The 17,688-nt window shown below is 32.6% G+C and overlaps 1 protein-coding gene across 1 annotated transcript in view; it reads left to right on the plus strand.

Annotated features, from left to right (window-relative positions):
• Positions 1 to 391: 391 nt before the first annotated feature.
• The window catches only part of LOC123701608, a 98,021-nt gene continuing 80,724 nt past the window's right edge, over positions 392 to 17,688 (plus strand). The window contains exon 1 of the mRNA XM_045649085.1: positions 392 to 571. Within this exon, the coding sequence (XP_045505041.1) occupies positions 517 to 571 (55 nt within the window). The 5' untranslated portion in view covers positions 392 to 516. The remainder of the gene's footprint in view (positions 572 to 17,688) is intronic.

A 17,688-nucleotide genomic window follows, 5' to 3' on the forward strand; every position in this document is an offset into this window, starting at 1 on the left:
CTTATTGACTCTATATTATATTGACAACTTAATAATACAGTTTAATGCTTAATTTTGAACTGTGATTAGTTAAATATAAAAATCGTTTCAAATACTTTTCTATATCCATATTTAATTGTTATTTTTAATGTGTTGAGTATTTTTTTTCGTATTTACTAACATATTGATCAAAATAACGTTTATTAACATTTAAAATGCATATGGTTTAGTTAAAATTCAGATAATACTCTTTACAATACAATTTTTTACAGACATCAAACACACCCCCCAAAAATATATACTCAATTTCAACTTTCCATTTAACACAATGCAGCCACAGCTTTGCCATTAATCAAATACATACAGTATCAAACGCGAGTTTGTCTTAGTGGATTTAGAGAGGGCATATACAGAGGTTATATAATATTATACTTGTACCAGGGACTCAGGGGTAGGGGGTGTTCACACAGCTCGCACGATCCGACGCGGCTAGACGCGCGCAATGCTATAGACCCAGTGTATTTGTGAACGAAAAACATGTCAAAATATAAGTTAATGATAGTTCTTTTCTTCTCTGTGGCCCTGGTTGCTGGTAAGTGTTTTTTTTTTAATTCGGTGACTTTTTCCCGCGCAAAGGTCAACAGCGTCTGTCAAAATATTTCAAAATCAATCAGAGCGTATATTATAAATTCGTAGCTCGAAACTGATTGGATGTGGTTTGGTTGTCGATTTAATAAATTAATTTCATTTGATTATTTGCGATGTATTGATTGAATTCAATTGGATTTACTGGAGTTTATTAGTGAAATTATAAATTGTATTTTCATTAAACATTATGCACGAATTCACGCAACTATTTTTGTTTTTTTCGTATCATAATAAGAAATTATCTCCATAAAATATTTTATAAATTGATTTTTATGTAATTTAAGCAACTTATCGTTTTATTTACACAAATGTATCTAAAAATGTAAATTACAATCTTATTTTTTTATAAGTCTCAATATAATTCGAGATACTGTAGAGTGTAGGCTATATATTTTCAATACAGTAGGTACAGGGATACAGTAGAGCCTTTAGTCTACCTTTAGGATAGATTGATCACTAGGGATCGCATATATTTGTTCCAGGATTAGAAGTAAATTAATAATTAGGTGCTGTGTATTGAAAATTTATGTGTACGGCCATTCTTTATTTAAATTTAGAAAAGAGAGACTATTTTATGATACGTGTGTTTTAACTTTTTATTATAAATTATTTCATTGAATTATAATTCAAAAGAAGTTATTATATACGTAAATAATAACACAAATAATATAAAAAAACAAAAGCTCTACCTTTTTCACATTTTCGAACATTTGATCGATATCTTATTTTTTATTCGAGTTTTGTTAATATGTACCTACTTACCTTTTATTAGTACTAACATTAATTGTAATTATGTAATGTATGTCAATTTCAGAAGCGTGCTTATAAGTAACTTCTTGGAAAAATCTCATTTTCGTAAATATACTATTAGATTATTTCTATCAATTTTTTTCTTTGTCGGTGCATTTAGATCAAACGAGCGAATGCTCATTCTAACCTCACAATGTCAAATTCTATTAGTGTAAACAGGCGTAGAGCATTCTTTCGTTGTTCTGTAAGATAGAAAAGATTCTATGCAATGTTCTAATACTGAATAACACTGAATACGAGTTTTCTTTCAAACTAAAAGATCACGAAAGAATCTTGCTCTAGCTCTAGCTCAATATTCGTTGGGTCTAAATGCACTGCTGGGCTGATTTAGAAAATTTTGGTTTTTACTTTTTGAAGTGAAACTTCTTTAGGCGCGTTGAGAGTAAAATTTCAAGGTCACATCAGGGCAATACCGTCACGTCATGGAGCAAGGCGACGATTGAATCTTTGAATCTTGCTTTTTTTTCTAATTTTCTCAATTAAATTAATTACTTACAATTCTCCCAACACATTTACTTTTGTATTTAAAATACACGTGTTTTCATACAAACAAAGTGGATAGCCGCTGCGTGGGTAAAAAATACTCATTTTAAAAGTCGCTACATTGCTAAACGAGGCTTGTGAATTTTTTGACAGTTTGCAAAATTCTGCTGAAATGAAAACTCTCTATTTTGTGTAAAAACAGTGTTCTAAAGAGTGATAACTGACTGCGCTAGAATAAGTGTTGTTTTATATACGTATTATATATTTACATCTTTATATTATTAAAAAATGGTCTATGAATCAAATTCTTAAAAGTTGGAATAAGGGTTATTATCTATTATATTTATCTATTTTCAAGTATCAAGACGCTCTGAAAGCGGAGTTAAGAGAAAAGTTAGAACTTAGAACGGAGTCACAGATGTAGATAAAATTCAGCGTAGAGATAGATTAAATAATAGTTCTTCATATATACTACAGCTTAAGTGATACGTTTAAACAAAATACTCGACCGAAACATCGCAAATCCAGTTACATATTTATATGTGATTTATTCAAATAAGTATTATTTTAATACATATTCCTAAAATATATATCCTAAAAATGTATCGAATACAAAATTACAACTTTAACCATTTTCTATAAGCTATAAAATAAAACAGAATCCTGACAGGCTTTTATAATAAAGAATTTATTTAAAAGATGAAAGCACTTAACTCGGATAAAATAGTGCTTTGCCATACTTGTGACGTTTAAATTTTACACTTGACTTAACTTTACTAACTTTAAAAGATACGACATATGTTTATTTTATTGTAACTTCTATTTTTATTTAAACTAGCTTTCCGCCCGCGGTTTCGCCTGCGTAGACAAAAGAAAACTGACATAGTGCCCGTTCCCATGGGATTTCCTAAAAAAACATTTGATTTACTATCTTTGTACCTTTCATCAAAATTGGTACAGTAGTTTAGGCGTGAAAAAAAGACTGACTCGAAAGATTTCAATGTCGAAAAAATTGCGATTTGCTTGAAATATAATGTAGATATTATTTTTCGTTACAACATTATGTTTTACAATTTAACAATATTACATCCATAGATTTATGATGTATCAAATTACAATGCGTAAAATTGTAAGCAATAGGAATAATTTGAAAAAAAAAAATCCACAGACAACAATCTCGCGGGATATCTATACTAATATTATAAAGAGGAAAGGTTTGTATGTATGTATGGTTTTCACGCATAAAGTACTGAACCGATTATAAAGAAATTTAGCACACATATAGAGGGTAACTTGGATTAACACATAGGATAGGTTTTATCCCGGAAATCCCACGGGAACGGGAACTATACGGGTTTTCCTTTGAAAACGCTGGCGAAGACGCGGGCGAAAAGCTAGTATAACAACAGTGTTTACAACATTACGGTCACATATAAAATTCGGTTATTTGTAACCAAACTGTTCTGAAGAATATTTTATGTATATTCGCTGTTTCTAAGAATCGGTCGTAAACTATTTTTATACCCTTAAGTGATAAGGGTGCTGTAGACCGTTTGTTGAGTCAGCTTGTGTTTATAAAAGGGTAACATATTATGTCGGGTACATTTTTATCATCCTATTTGCTCCTACTTATATCAGCCGCGTTTTCAAAGTAAAACCCACATAGTTCCCGTTCCTGTGGGATTTTTCGGATATAAATTATTTTATATGTTAATTAAAGTTACCCTCTATATGTATGCCAAATTTCATAAAAATCGGTTGAGTAGTTTTTGGGTGAAAGAGTAACAAACAAACATACAAACTTTCACATTTACTAGGATAGCTTTTAACATTCTACCTATCATTGGGACGGCTATTTTATGTATAACTAGCATACGACCCGCGGCTTCGCCCGCTTTATCTAAAACCTAATAAATTATATACTAGAACCTTCCTCTTGAATCACTCTATCTATTAAAAAAAACCGGATCAAAATCCGTTGCGTAGTTTTAAAGATTTAAGCATACAAAGTGACATAGGGACAGAGAAAGCGACTTTGTTTTATACTAATGTATGTAGTGATGTGCAGAATAATTGAAAAATAATAGACAATTTCATGTCTTTCGGCTAATCTTTAACTTTGAATTTGAATATTGAAGTCAGTGGGCTCTATCTAGGTACACTTAAATTCACTACCACCAAGTGAGTCTGCTGCTCAATTGCTGAGGTGGAAATAAAAAAAAATGTATGAAAAGAAGGTAGTATTTGTATTATCACAACTATTGTATTCTTTTTAACTTTGAATAAAAATAAGTAGAGCAAATTAAATTGTTTGAAATTGAATTGAAAATGAAAATATTTAATACGATTTTATTTGAAAGTGATACATGTTTCTAGGACATATCTATATATATTCATCTAATATATGGAAATCACTATCTTCTATAGTTCTCTAGTAGTTTAATAAACTTGCAAACAATTTCTTTACATGAAGACAGCTCATACAGAGAAAATCATAAATTATATAATTTATTACGAAATCTCTTCTGTATAAAGTCTTATAAAATTTTACGCAGAAGGTTGACTTATAGTTCTTATATTTAAGACTTTCCTCCACGATTCGCTCTATATTTAATAGATTTTACACACATTATGTTAAGGTTTATTATTTAATTTCATATTATTAAAATTTGATTATTGTAAAGGCAGACATTTTTGAAAATATTAAGTGGTTCACCATCATCTTCAATGACGTTCATCATCATCATCATAAGCCCATATACTTCCCCCTGCTGGGACTCGGGCCTCCTATGAGAGTACAGGCCATGGCCAATGACGTTATTGGATAAAAATAAGTACCGAGTAATATACAGTAAATCAATTAATATATAATTAGTAGAACAAAAAGAAATTACGACAAACATACTCGACATTTGCAATTAAATTAATTATTTTAAAACCAATTACTATAAAATTTATTACTATATATAATTACGGAATCATGTAACTTTACACGGTACGACACTACATCGTTTCCGAGTTAAGACAATACCATGTATTTCCCTCTTTCTTCCGGTGTCGGCCAGTCAACTATTCAGGAACGCACGCACACGCGATTCTAGAGTTTTATAGCATACGATATCTTGATGCGACACGATCGTATGATCGGATGCGTATCGTGTTGAGATGAACCATTTAAGTGCAGCAAACGAATGAAGACATTTCAATACTTTAAATTCAAATTTTCAAATTCAAATAATTTATTGCATACCAATACATTTTTACATATTAGCAATATTAGCAACCTTATGCAGGTTTTGCAATATAATCGTATTATATTAAAATGACATCATAATATTATCACATACATTTAAATTTTCAAATAATCATCATTACAAAAATAATAATTATGATAATACTTTATTATTAAAATGTTATTAATTAATTGGATTGCGTCAATCTTATTGACGTGACAACGTCTTATAATTCGCGTCTTATTATCTTCTCTTAATATATATAAATCTCGTGTCACAATGTTTGTCCTCAATGGACTCCTAAACCACTCAACCGATTATAATAAAATTCGCACACCATGTGCAGTTCGATCCAACTTGAGAGATAGGATAGTTTAAACATGTAGGTACCACGGGCGAAGCCGGGGCGGACCACTAGTAATATTATATAGCGCCGGCTGCACGCACGAAAAAACATGATTCATGCGGCGTTACCTCGCTCTGAGGCGTTCCATGTAAGGCTTGAAGTGCAAGCGAGAGCGCGGAACGAGCGACAAAGAAGCACAATCGGACGTTGTCACGTTCAACTATCGTCAGTAAACCGACTTTACAGACAACCTATTTTTTTATAGATAAATTGCAGTCCACCCCGGCTTCGTCCGTGGTACGTTTTTACGTTTTCTCTCCAAAAGAACTCATACTGCCAGGAGTATTATAAAAAAAGAATTAACGAAATCGGTTCAGCTGCTCTCGAGATTTGCGCTTAGCAACAAATTGAGCGTTTCATTTTTATATAATAGAAGATAAATCTGTCAGTAGTTAATATTATCCTAGAGATTGAATTACGAGCGTGAGAAAGTCATACGACACACTTGCATTCTAATGCAGATGCGAAAGAGCATATTACATTACTTATTAGTGATTAGAATAGTCTACATTTCTTATATTCTATTATCTTCATATTTCATACTAGCTTTCCGCCTGCGGCTTCGCCCGCGTTTTCAAAGAAAAACCCGCATAGTTCCCGTTCCCGTGGGATTTCCGGGATAAAACCTAGCCTATGTTACTCGTGGATAATGTAGCTTTCGAATGGTGAAAGAATTTTTAAAATCGGTCCAGTAGTTTATGAACCTATTCGTAACAATCAAACAAACAAACAAAGTTTTCTTCTTTATAATATTAGTGTAGATAGGCACTTTAAAATACCTAGTGATTTATTTATCCGGTAGGTTACTACGTATTTAAAATGTGTACTTTTAAAACAATTCTGTATTTTAATAATTGTGAAGTAAAAAATATTAAAAACAACTTATCGTTTGTTGTAAATGCTATTCAATCATATTACTAATTATTTATACACAATGGCTTCACCATAAATCGAATCTTTTGCATTTTATCCAACGAATGATTCTTACATCACGCAATGCAAATATTTGTATGTTTGTTTGTTTCCGCCTTGGTTATCGGAATGTAATGTATATCGAAATATATGTAATAATATATTTTTATATGGATTTTTAGCATAGTAAATTAATTGAGTTATGTTAAGTATTTATTTATGTATTGGAACAATTGAACATTACATTGGTGTAGTAGTTAGAGATTATTTGGCTAAAGTATGTAAGCTTGACATCTAATTATTGTTTGTTAATATTAGAATAGAATCCATTTATTCGATTTAAAAATGAAATACATACAAAGAACAAATGATTAACGAAGAACAGTTCACTACGAAAAGGCGTATTGGGTGGTATTGGACTCGTATGGTAAAAACAATGAGCCAGTGTTTTCAGCGCTGTTTTTCAGCCATAGCTTGTTGTAGCCATAAATGTCATATGAGTACAAAAATTATATATTATGTATGAATTAAAAAATATCTTTAAGGTTTATTTACTTTATGCATGAAGTTTGCTTAGTTTGGTTCATGATTGAGTTCAATAAATAAAATATCCAGAAATGCGTTTTTATTTTAAAAGCGCAAACATAAAATGTTGAATAAATTCTACTTTAAATAACAGTATATTTTATATTCATAGTTTGCGTGAGGTGAACAAACAATGCACTAAGTAATTGAAATAGGTACGTTCAAATAAAAAACTTTTTAAGCTATTATTAGCTTTTTAAATTAGATTGCCTTTTTGATAATCGAATATTTTGTACTCTTTCTTTTTGTAACCGATTTCAAAAAAGGAGATTCTATGTTTATGTTTTCATATACTCCGTGCAATGTTTTTATGATGCAGAAAATCCTGATCTGATTTATATGTTAGTTTGGAAAAGACATAGATTATAATACTACTAGCTTTCCATCCGCGGCTTTGCCCGCGCAATCAAAGAAAAACCCGCATAGTTCCCGTTCCCGTGGGATTTCCGGGATAAAACCTATCCTATGTCCCGGTGTAAAAAGTAGCCTATGTCCTTTCTCGGGTTTCAAAATATCTCTATACAAAATTTCATGCAAATTGGTTCAGTAGTTAAGGCGTGATTGAGTAACAGACAGACAGACAAAGTTACTTTCGCATTTATAATATTAGTATGGATTAAAGTCTGTATTAGAATACACAGATAATTTTAACCGCATTGCTCCATCTCCTGTTGGTCTTAGCGTGATAGTAATATATTGTAGCCTTTATGCCTTCCTCGATTAATGGGGTATCTAACACTGAAACAATATTTCTAATTGGACCCATAGTTCCTGACATAAGCGCGTTAAACCCAAAAATAAACAAAAACATTAATTATAGATGTAAGTACTCTACATCTCTATTAAAAAGGAAAACTGACTTATTGACTGCAAATTACCTTAGTCTCTAGCATGAAACTATATTGCAGCATTTTTGTAAATTAGAAAGTAGATGGCAGACTATTTAACAAAACCTATGTGCGAATGTGCGTCAGTTTTGAATCTTAATCGATAAAAATTAACTTACGCGAACGGAGTCACGGGTATATAACTAGTATTTCTATTAATTAATGTTATTATTCTATTGTCAACTAGAAACTTCTAGTTTCATTGGGTTGTGTTAACATCTGTGCAACTTGTCTCATGTTTAAGTTAGTTTAAGTTTTGTGTGAAACTTGCGTTTGTGTTTGTTTTATCTGTGATACAAGTGTTGTTTCGAAATTGAACAAGGTAAAACTAATTAGAGAGGATTCTGTATTGTTTGTATATGTAATTTAATATAGATTTATTCTGCGAATTTTTTGGTTAAAGTTCATAACAATCGTAAACTTTACGACTTATATAGTATAGAATTAATAAAGTATAGTAGGAGACTAATATATATATATATATATAGATATCTCCACGGGCACTATGTTGATCAAACGTGCCATATAGTTAGTAATTATTTGATCCGTTTTCACTTGTTGATCCGGTTGGTATTTGTGGATCCATTGCCACACCACCGTCCGTATGTGGATCCGAACGGAGCCACAAGTGTCACCATCAGTAATAATAATAATTACGTGCTTTTTATACAAATCCACCTTTTTTGCGTTTTAGCTCTTGTTGATCCGATTCAAATGAGCCAATCAGAGCCCACCGAGCTCAGCCATTGGTCGCTTGCGGCCTTGGCCATTTGAAGGTTTAAAGACATTTATTCCCGTTATAGAAACGTATGTTGCCGTTCGCCTTCCATAATTTGTTCGGATCTTCGGGAGGGCAAGATAGCTAGCTCGTCTATTAGGATAGTGGCGATTTGATGTTGAGATTATGATATTTGTATTTATGTTTTTATGTAGCGCTTTTCGAATGAACATACACGTATTATAAAAGTATAATTGTTTTAAAATCATTATTTTAGTGTCGTCGTAGATTTTATTTGTAGAAGTTAAAAAAGGATAGTTAAAGATAGTTTTAATGAATTTATTTTGTAAAATTTGGAGTGGCGCTAATTTATTTTTGTAAGCACTCCCCCATACTTCTATTAAATACATTAGGTGCGGCTTTACTAACGTGTTGTAGATGGTGTGGCGTAATTTATGAGGAATGGAAGAAGTAACATTACGCAGAGATCTAAGAAGTGCTGATAATTTATTTTTTAGGTGGTCGATGTGATAATTCCATTTCAGAGAGCTGCCGATTCGCAAACCTAGGTATTTCTCGTGGGTTTTATGTTCTAATATAACACCGTTAATTTTAAGTGGAGCGTGTGGTGGAATAATTTTGTTATGACTTATGAGCTTTGAATTTAGATATATTTATTTTTAGTAGATTGCATTGAAACCATTTATTTAATTCATTTTGTGCTTGCGCTATCATGTCATGTCTATACATGACAAAATAAAACAGACAAGTGTCATCCGCATAAAGTGTTAGGTGACCATTTAGCTTTAAATCTTATAATTTATTAATATAAATTAAAAAAAGCAATGGGCCTAGAATCGAACCTTGTGGTATGCCACATGTAATTGGTAAGGGAATGCTATCGTGGTTATCTATTTAAACTATTTGTGATCGATTTTTTAAATATGATTTCAGCATATCTAGTGCTTTACCATTAATGTTAATGGATGTTAATTTCTTTATTAAAAGTTCGTGAGAAACGGTATCGAAGGCCTTTTGTAGGTCAATAAACACTCCCAAAACTATATTGTTTGCGTCAATGTTCTGTTTTATTTTAATAGTTAGGTCCATAGTCCCTGACAGAGTGTTACTTTTTGGCTTAAATCCGTATTGACGCACTGAAATAAAATTAAATGAGTCTAAATATTTTTCTAATCTCGTGTGTAAAATCTTCTCCAATATTTTTGACAATACTGGCAAAACTGAAATTGACCTATAGTTACCAGGTTCAAATTTTGAGCCACTCTTAGGCCGCGTTTCCACCTGCAAGAAAACTTCCGCGAGAAATGTCCGACAGTCTGTCCGACAGCAACTTGCAAGTCTAATTCCGCGTTTCCACCTGCAAGTAGACTTGCAAGTTGCTGTCAGACAGACTGTCGGACATTTCTCGCGGAAGTTTTCTTGCAGGTGGAAACGCGGCCTTATAGATAGGAGTTACCTTCGCTATTTTTAACGAGTCCGGAAAACGTATTTGAATTATGGCTTGGTTAAAACAGGCGCATAAGGTATTATTAATTTTTCTTTGATGCATTTAATTGCTTTTGTAGTAATACCATCAAGACCTATAATACTACAGTTTGAAGTAAGTTTTTAAGCTTATTTATAATTATATATTTTTACTGGCTTCGGTAGGTCTGAACTTATTAGTGAGGTAATTTTTAAAATTTCGTAGTTGTCTTTAGATTTCCTCTCCTCTGAGTTATAAGATGTCAATGCTGGGAAACCAGCAAAAATTACATTTTTTTTGCGGCTCTTTCTGTCCCGTAGTTCCTTGATTAAGTTTTAATTTATATGAAGTTGATTTTTAGACGTAAAACCCGATGGGTTGGCTCATGGCTGACTGATTTATTGATTGAAGATTTAATTTCAGTAATTTTATTTTACTCTCACCCTGGTTTATGTGAGATTCTAATTGAGAAATAGTACTCTTCAATATGTTTTGTTCAGTAATTATCATACATGCTGATGACTTAATTTCATTGATTCGATTCGTATTTTGGCGAATTAAATTCAAAGATTGTTCGTTGGACGATTTAATTTCAGTAATTTGTGTTTTTACCTCAGAAATGTTTTCATGAATTTTGTTTACTATTTGTTCATTTGAGCATACATATTTTTCAAGTAGGTAATGTACTAATACGGCTCAACTCCGACCGAATATCCTTCATATCATCACTAAATCTGCAATCTTGTTCTAGCGGTTGTTTCCGTTTTCTGTAAGTAATTTGAGTATCAGTTGGCGTAGAACTCGTAGAAAACGAACTTAGCTTCGATAGATCGGGATGCGATCCACCGGCAGTACCCACTGCACCACTGCTCGTTAAACGTGTTGGCGATCTGCGTACACTCATATTTACTCCGTAATGGATAATTTGTGCAGGAATATGAGTCGTCATTTGTTTGACCTAAATCTAACATTTTAATTATTTTATCAGATTGATATCAGAATCAGGGCATAGGCGAACGCTACACGTCAATAAATATTATGATAATTATCTTGATATTTACTGATGATTCAAGAGGTAGGTTGTTATTTGTAGGATGCATACTACTTGAGAATTATCACCGTCACTGTATGACGAAAGGTTCGTCCAAATATCTATCTTTTTAGGGTTCCGAATTTTTAGTTTCACAACGTTTTCTATAAGTTTCAATTGAATTACGGTCGACTTCTTCAACTTTCATAAAACTCAGGAGATTTTTTGTTAGCCCTAATTTCATATCCCCATGTCAATGTCATGCAAGTGCATATAAATGGAACAGATCAACATACGACTTATGATTTGATATATAAAACGGAGTCAAGAAGTGTTCGAGCATTTCAAAATTTGAACCGTTACGGAGTCGAGTTCGTCTAGTCTAGGCGGATTTAGCAATGTATGGAACATTACCTAACTATAATATGTTTGTGTACGGAGCCAACAAATACTGTAGGGTTTACGAAAAATAATCTACGTTACTATTAAGTATATTAATACAGTTTCGTTTTGTCAGATCAAATAAAGCTGTAATTTTGATAATATAAATGGATCTGATCAACATACGACTTTGGATTTGGTATATAAAACGGAGCCAACAAGTGTTTATGGGTTTCTGAATTTCGGCCGTTACGGAGTCGATTCAGTTCAAGATCTTAGCAATAAAAATGTTGAGTATATCAATTTCTCCATGAATACGTTTGGCAACGTCGCCCAAACATTTGCGCCGTTGCCACTCCGGGCAAGATCTATGCAACCGGAGTCGAGTAATAAGGGGGAAAAGGTGGAGTCAGGAATGCACGGCAGTCGGGCTGGATCAACTTAGTGCCCAAGTTGGTATTTATATATATATATATATATATATATATATATATATATATATATAGATATCTCCATGGGCACTATGTTGATCAAACGTGCCATATAGTTAGTAATTATTTGATCCGTTTTCACTTGTTGATCCGGTTGGTATTTGTGGATCCATTGCCACACCACCGTCCGTATGTGGATCCGAACGGAGCCACAAGTGTCACCATCAGTAATAATAATAATTACGTGCTTTTTATACAAATCCACCTTTTTTGCGTTTTAGCTCTTGTTGATCCGATTCAAATGAGCCAATCAGAGCCCACCGAGCTCAGCCATTGGTCGCTTGCGGCCTTAGCCATTTGAAGGTTTAAAGACATTTATTCCCGTTATAGAAACGTATGTTGCCGTTCGCCTTCCATAATTTGTTCGGATCTTCGGGAGGGCAAGATAGCTAGCTCGTCTATTAGGATAGTGGCGATTTGATGTTGAGATTATAATATTAATTGTATTTATGTTTTTATGTAGCGCTTTGCGGATGAACATACACGTATTATAAAAGTATAATTGTTTTAAATTCATTATTTTAGTGTCGTCGTAGAAGTAGTTATTTGTAGAAGTTAAAAAAGGATAGTTAAAGATAGTTTTAATGATTTTATTTTGTAAAATTTGGAGTGGCGCTAATTTATTTTTGTAAGCACTCCCCCATACTTCTATTAAATACATTACGTGCGGCTTTACTAAGGTGTTGTAGATGGTGTGGCGTAATTTATGAGGAATGCAAGAAGTAATATTACGCAGAGATCTAAGAAGTGCTGATAATTTATTTTTTAGGTGGTCGATGTGATAATTCCATTTCAGGGAGCTGCCGATTCGCAGATCTAGGTTATAATTTTGTTATGAGCTTTGAATTTAGATAAATTTATTTTTAGTAGATTGCATTGAAACCATTTATTTAATTCATTTTGTGCTTGCGCTATCATGTCATGTATAGAGGGACCAAAATAAAACAGACAAGTGTCATCCGCATAAAGTGTTAGGTGACCTTAAGCTTTAAATCTTGTAAATTATTAATATAAATTAAAAAAAAAGCAATGGGCCTAGAATCGAACCTTGTGGTATGCCATATGTAATTGGTAAGGGAATGCTATCGTGGTTATCTATTTTAACTATTTGTATGTGATCGATTTTTTAAATATGATTTCTGCTTTACCATTAATGTTAATGGATGTTAATTTCTTCATTAAAAGTTCGTGAGAAACGGTATCGAAGGCCTTTTGTACGTCAATAAACACTCCCAAAACTATATTGTTTGCGTCAATGTTCTGTTTTATTTTAATAGTTAGGTCCATAGTCGCTGACAGAGTGTTACTTTTTGGCTTAAATCCGTATTGACGCACTGAAATAAAATTAAATGAGTCTAAATATTTTTCTAATCTCGTGTGTAAAATCTTCTCCAATATTTTTGACAATACTGGCAAAACCGAAATTGGCCTATAGTTACCAGGTTCAAATTTTGAGCCACTCTTATAGATAGGAGTTACCTTCGCTATTTTTAACGAGTCCGGAAAACGTCTTTGAATTATGGCTTGGTTAAAACAGTCGCTTAAGCTATGATTTAATTTTTCTTTGATGCATTTAATTGCTTTTGTAGTAATACCATCAAGACATGTACTACAGTTTGAATTAAGGTTATTTATAATTATTTATAATTATATATTTTTACTGGCTTCGGTAGGTCTGAACTTATTAGTGAGGTAATTTTTAAAATTTCGTAGTTGTCTTTAGATTTCCTCTCCTCTGAGTTATAAGATGTCGATTCTGGGAAACCAGCAAAAATTACATTTTTTTCGCGGCTCTTTCTGTCCCGTAGTTCCTTGATTAAGTTTTAGTTTATACGAAGTTGATTTTTAGACGTAAAACCCGATGGGTTGGCTGACTGATTTATTGATTGAAGATTTAATTCCAGTGATTTTATTTAACTCTCACCCTGGTTTATCTGGGATTCTAATTGAGAAATTAAGTAGCAGTAATTATCATACATGCTGGTGACTAATTAATTTCATTGATTTGATTCGTATTTTGGCGAATTAAATTCAAGGATTGTTCGTTGGACGATTTAATTTCGGTAATTTGTGTTTTTACCTCAGAAATGTTTTCATGAATTTTGTTTACTATTTGTTCATTTGAGCATACATATTTTTCAAGTAATGTACTAATACGGCTCAACTCCGACCGAATATCCTTCATATCATCACTACATCTGCAATCTTGTTCTAGCGGTTGTTTCCGTTTTCTGTAAGTAATTTGAGTATCAGTTGGCATAGAACTCGTAGAAAACGAACTTAGCTTCGATAGGTCGGGATGCGATCCACCAGCTGCAGTACCCACTGCACCACTGCTGATTAAACGTGTTGGCGATCTGCGTACACTCATATTTACTCCGCAATGGATAATTTGTGCAGGAATATGAGTCGTCATTTGTTTGACCTAAATCTAACATTTTAATTATTTTATCAGATTGATATCAGCATCAGGGCAAAGGCGAACGCTATACGTCAATAAATATTATGATAATAATCTTGATATTTACTGATGATTCAAGAGGTAGGTTGTTATTTGTAGGATGCATACTACTTGAGAATTATCATTGTCGCTGTATGATGAAAGGTTCGTCCAAATATCTATCTTTTTAGGGTTCCGTATTTTTAGTTTCACAACGTTTTCTATAAGTTTCAATTGAATTACGGTCGACTTCTTCAACTTCCATAAGACTCAGGAGATTTTTTCTTGCCCAAATTTCATATCCCCATGTCAATATCATGCAAGTGCATATAAATGGAACAGATCAACATACGACTAATGATTTGGTATATAAAACGGAGTCAAGAAGTGTTTAAGCATTTCAAAATTTGAACCGTTACGAAGTCGAGTTTGTCTAGTCTAGGCGGATTTAGCAATGTATGGAAGGTTAACTAACTATAATATGTTTGTGTACGGAGCCAACAAATACTGTAGTGTTTACGAAAAATTAATCTACGTTACTTAATATACAGTTTTGTTTTGTCGGATCAAATAAAGCTGTAATTTTGATAATATAAATGAATCTGATCAACATACGACTTTGGATTTGGTATATAAAACGGAGCCAACAAGTGTTTATGGGTTTCTGAATTTTGGCCGTTACGGAGTCGATTCAGTTCAAGATCTTAGCAATAAAAATGTTGAGTATATCAATTTCTCCATGAATACGTTTGGCAACGTCGCCAAAAAATTTGCGCCGTTGCCACTCCGGGCAAGATCTATGCAACCGGAGTCGAGTAATATGGGGGAAAAGGTGGAGTCGACAATGCACGGCAGTCGGGCTGGATCAACTTAGTGCCCAGGTTGGTATTTATATATATATATATATATGTATATTTTTTTAAAAAGCAAGTGTTAATAAAGTTTTATTATGTGAAATTTTATCACATAGTTATGTGTGAAAAGAACTATTAACATATTACATTCTCAAGCAGGTTGTGAATTAAAATAAGATTGTTTTTAATAGTAGATATAATTATAATATTATGTACTAACATAGTTTTTAAGCTCATCTTATTAACTATACGGATATTAAATTTATCTGAAATAAATAAATAAATAAATAAACAAATTCGTTAGAGCTTCAATTTCATAAATCTAGCCTTCATTGTTTCTAGTAATATAAGTCGTAAGTAAGATAGCCTGCTAAAAATGGTACAAACATAGACACAAAACATACATAAACGAAAAAAGAAAACACTCCGCGCCTTAAAAAGAACAACTACATAGACCAAAATAAACTTCTAACCCCTTACCATTTTGTCTATATTTCCTTCGCTGAAATCTGGTAAGCGTTATCAAGGGACTACCATTTGACCCCGACTTAATAAAAGGACAAATGTCCACTTTGGTTAAACTACCATGAGGTTGGTACATGTAACTAGGGTAATCAGATTTGGGCTACCAGCTAACCGACTGTATGTAGGTCAGTACCAAAGGGATAGTTCTATGATATACCATTGACTTTAGCTTCTAGCTGAAGCTCTATCAGTGTCATAAAATCATTACAAAATTTGATACAAAATTTACAAAATCAGCATCCGTGTACCTACTACCATAAAACTCTTATGGACAAAGGTATTCAAATTTTGAGCATATATCCAGACGGCAAAAATTATTTAACACACTAGGGCTGATTTTTCAATCCTTGGTTAAAACTTATTTATCGAATAACGTATTAAACTACCATTTCAAAAATGTATTCTAATTGTCCGTATATGACAGTTTACAGGTGACATGTTAAAATGTTCATGTAATACTTTATTGAACGGATAAATTTTAACCAAGGATTGAAAAATCAGCCCTTAATTCCATAAATCTTTTATACTTACTCCATTTCTACCACAAGCACAATTCCATACACCCTTCCTACATCAATAATTTCCCTTACCACACTCCTTTACATAAAAACCCTCAGAGGTCACTTGATAAGCATGATAACACGTATCACATTATCAGTTTGAGCCCAAACCCAGATCCCATCGTCATACTTTGATCCGTTAATCTTTGAAGGGTCCTAGCTATTGCTTACACGCGGTTTCTGTCACGTATCATTAGGTGGTAACATCCTAATAAAATAAAATTATGATTTATAATCTATTTTCTGTACCATTAATAAAATTGGAGTGTCTGTTTATAACCGATTTCTGCTAAATACATATATGCACTGTACATAATGTTAATTTTTAAAATTTTTGTTTGTCTGTCTGTCTGGTTGTTCCGGCTAACATCAGGTACGTCTGGACCGATTTTGATGGGACTTTCACTGACAGATGTTGTTATAAGGAGTAAATTAGGCTATTTTTAATAACGATATTCCCACAGGAACATTAGGATTAAAAGGACATACTCATTCACGCGCGCGGGTGTAACCGAAAAAGCGAAAAATATAGCTTATATCTTGGAAGACTTGTGAATTGTATTAGAAAAGAAAGAAAGAAAAGAAAATAAATTTATTTGTACCGATGCACATTAGTAAAAGTATTAAAAACTAGCGGTCCGCCCCGGCTTCGCCCGTGGTACATATTCACGTTTTCTCTACATAAGAACCATCCTCGTACTTCAAGGAATATAATAAAAAAAGAATTAAAGAAATCGGTTCAGCTGTTCTAAAGTTATGCGCATACCAACACATTTTGGGATTCATTTTTATATTATAGATGTGTGAATGAATGGAAAAGAAATGTTACCTAGTAGGTAGTTAGACGAAATTAAATTAGTTGACCCGAAGGCTGTGTTATAGCTATAGCCTACATCTTTGTCCTATAGTAATACTGGCCAAAGAAAACGTATTACTTAATATTTCTTAGTAATTCGGTCCCTAGCGTATGGAACTACTAAAACTGTTTCCAAAGATGGATAAAATAAGTACCTATGCTTCAACCATTAGTGATACACACTGCCATTGATTTTTACAACATTTACATGCATAATGCATAGGCTTATTTTTCTTTCTTTTCTATTCCGTTATATTATATTATATTGTGATAATATGGGAATGTGACTGCTGTTATAAATCTGATGATTTGAATCCACATAAATCTGATATTATTTTCAAAACAAGCCACTAATTTTGCCTTATCGACCAAATTTTCAACAGTATAAAGAAAACTTGACAACT

Source organism: Colias croceus, chromosome 22, assembly GCF_905220415.1.
Source record: "Colias croceus chromosome 22, ilColCroc2.1".
Classification (NCBI taxonomy): domain Eukaryota; kingdom Metazoa; phylum Arthropoda; class Insecta; order Lepidoptera; family Pieridae; genus Colias; species Colias croceus.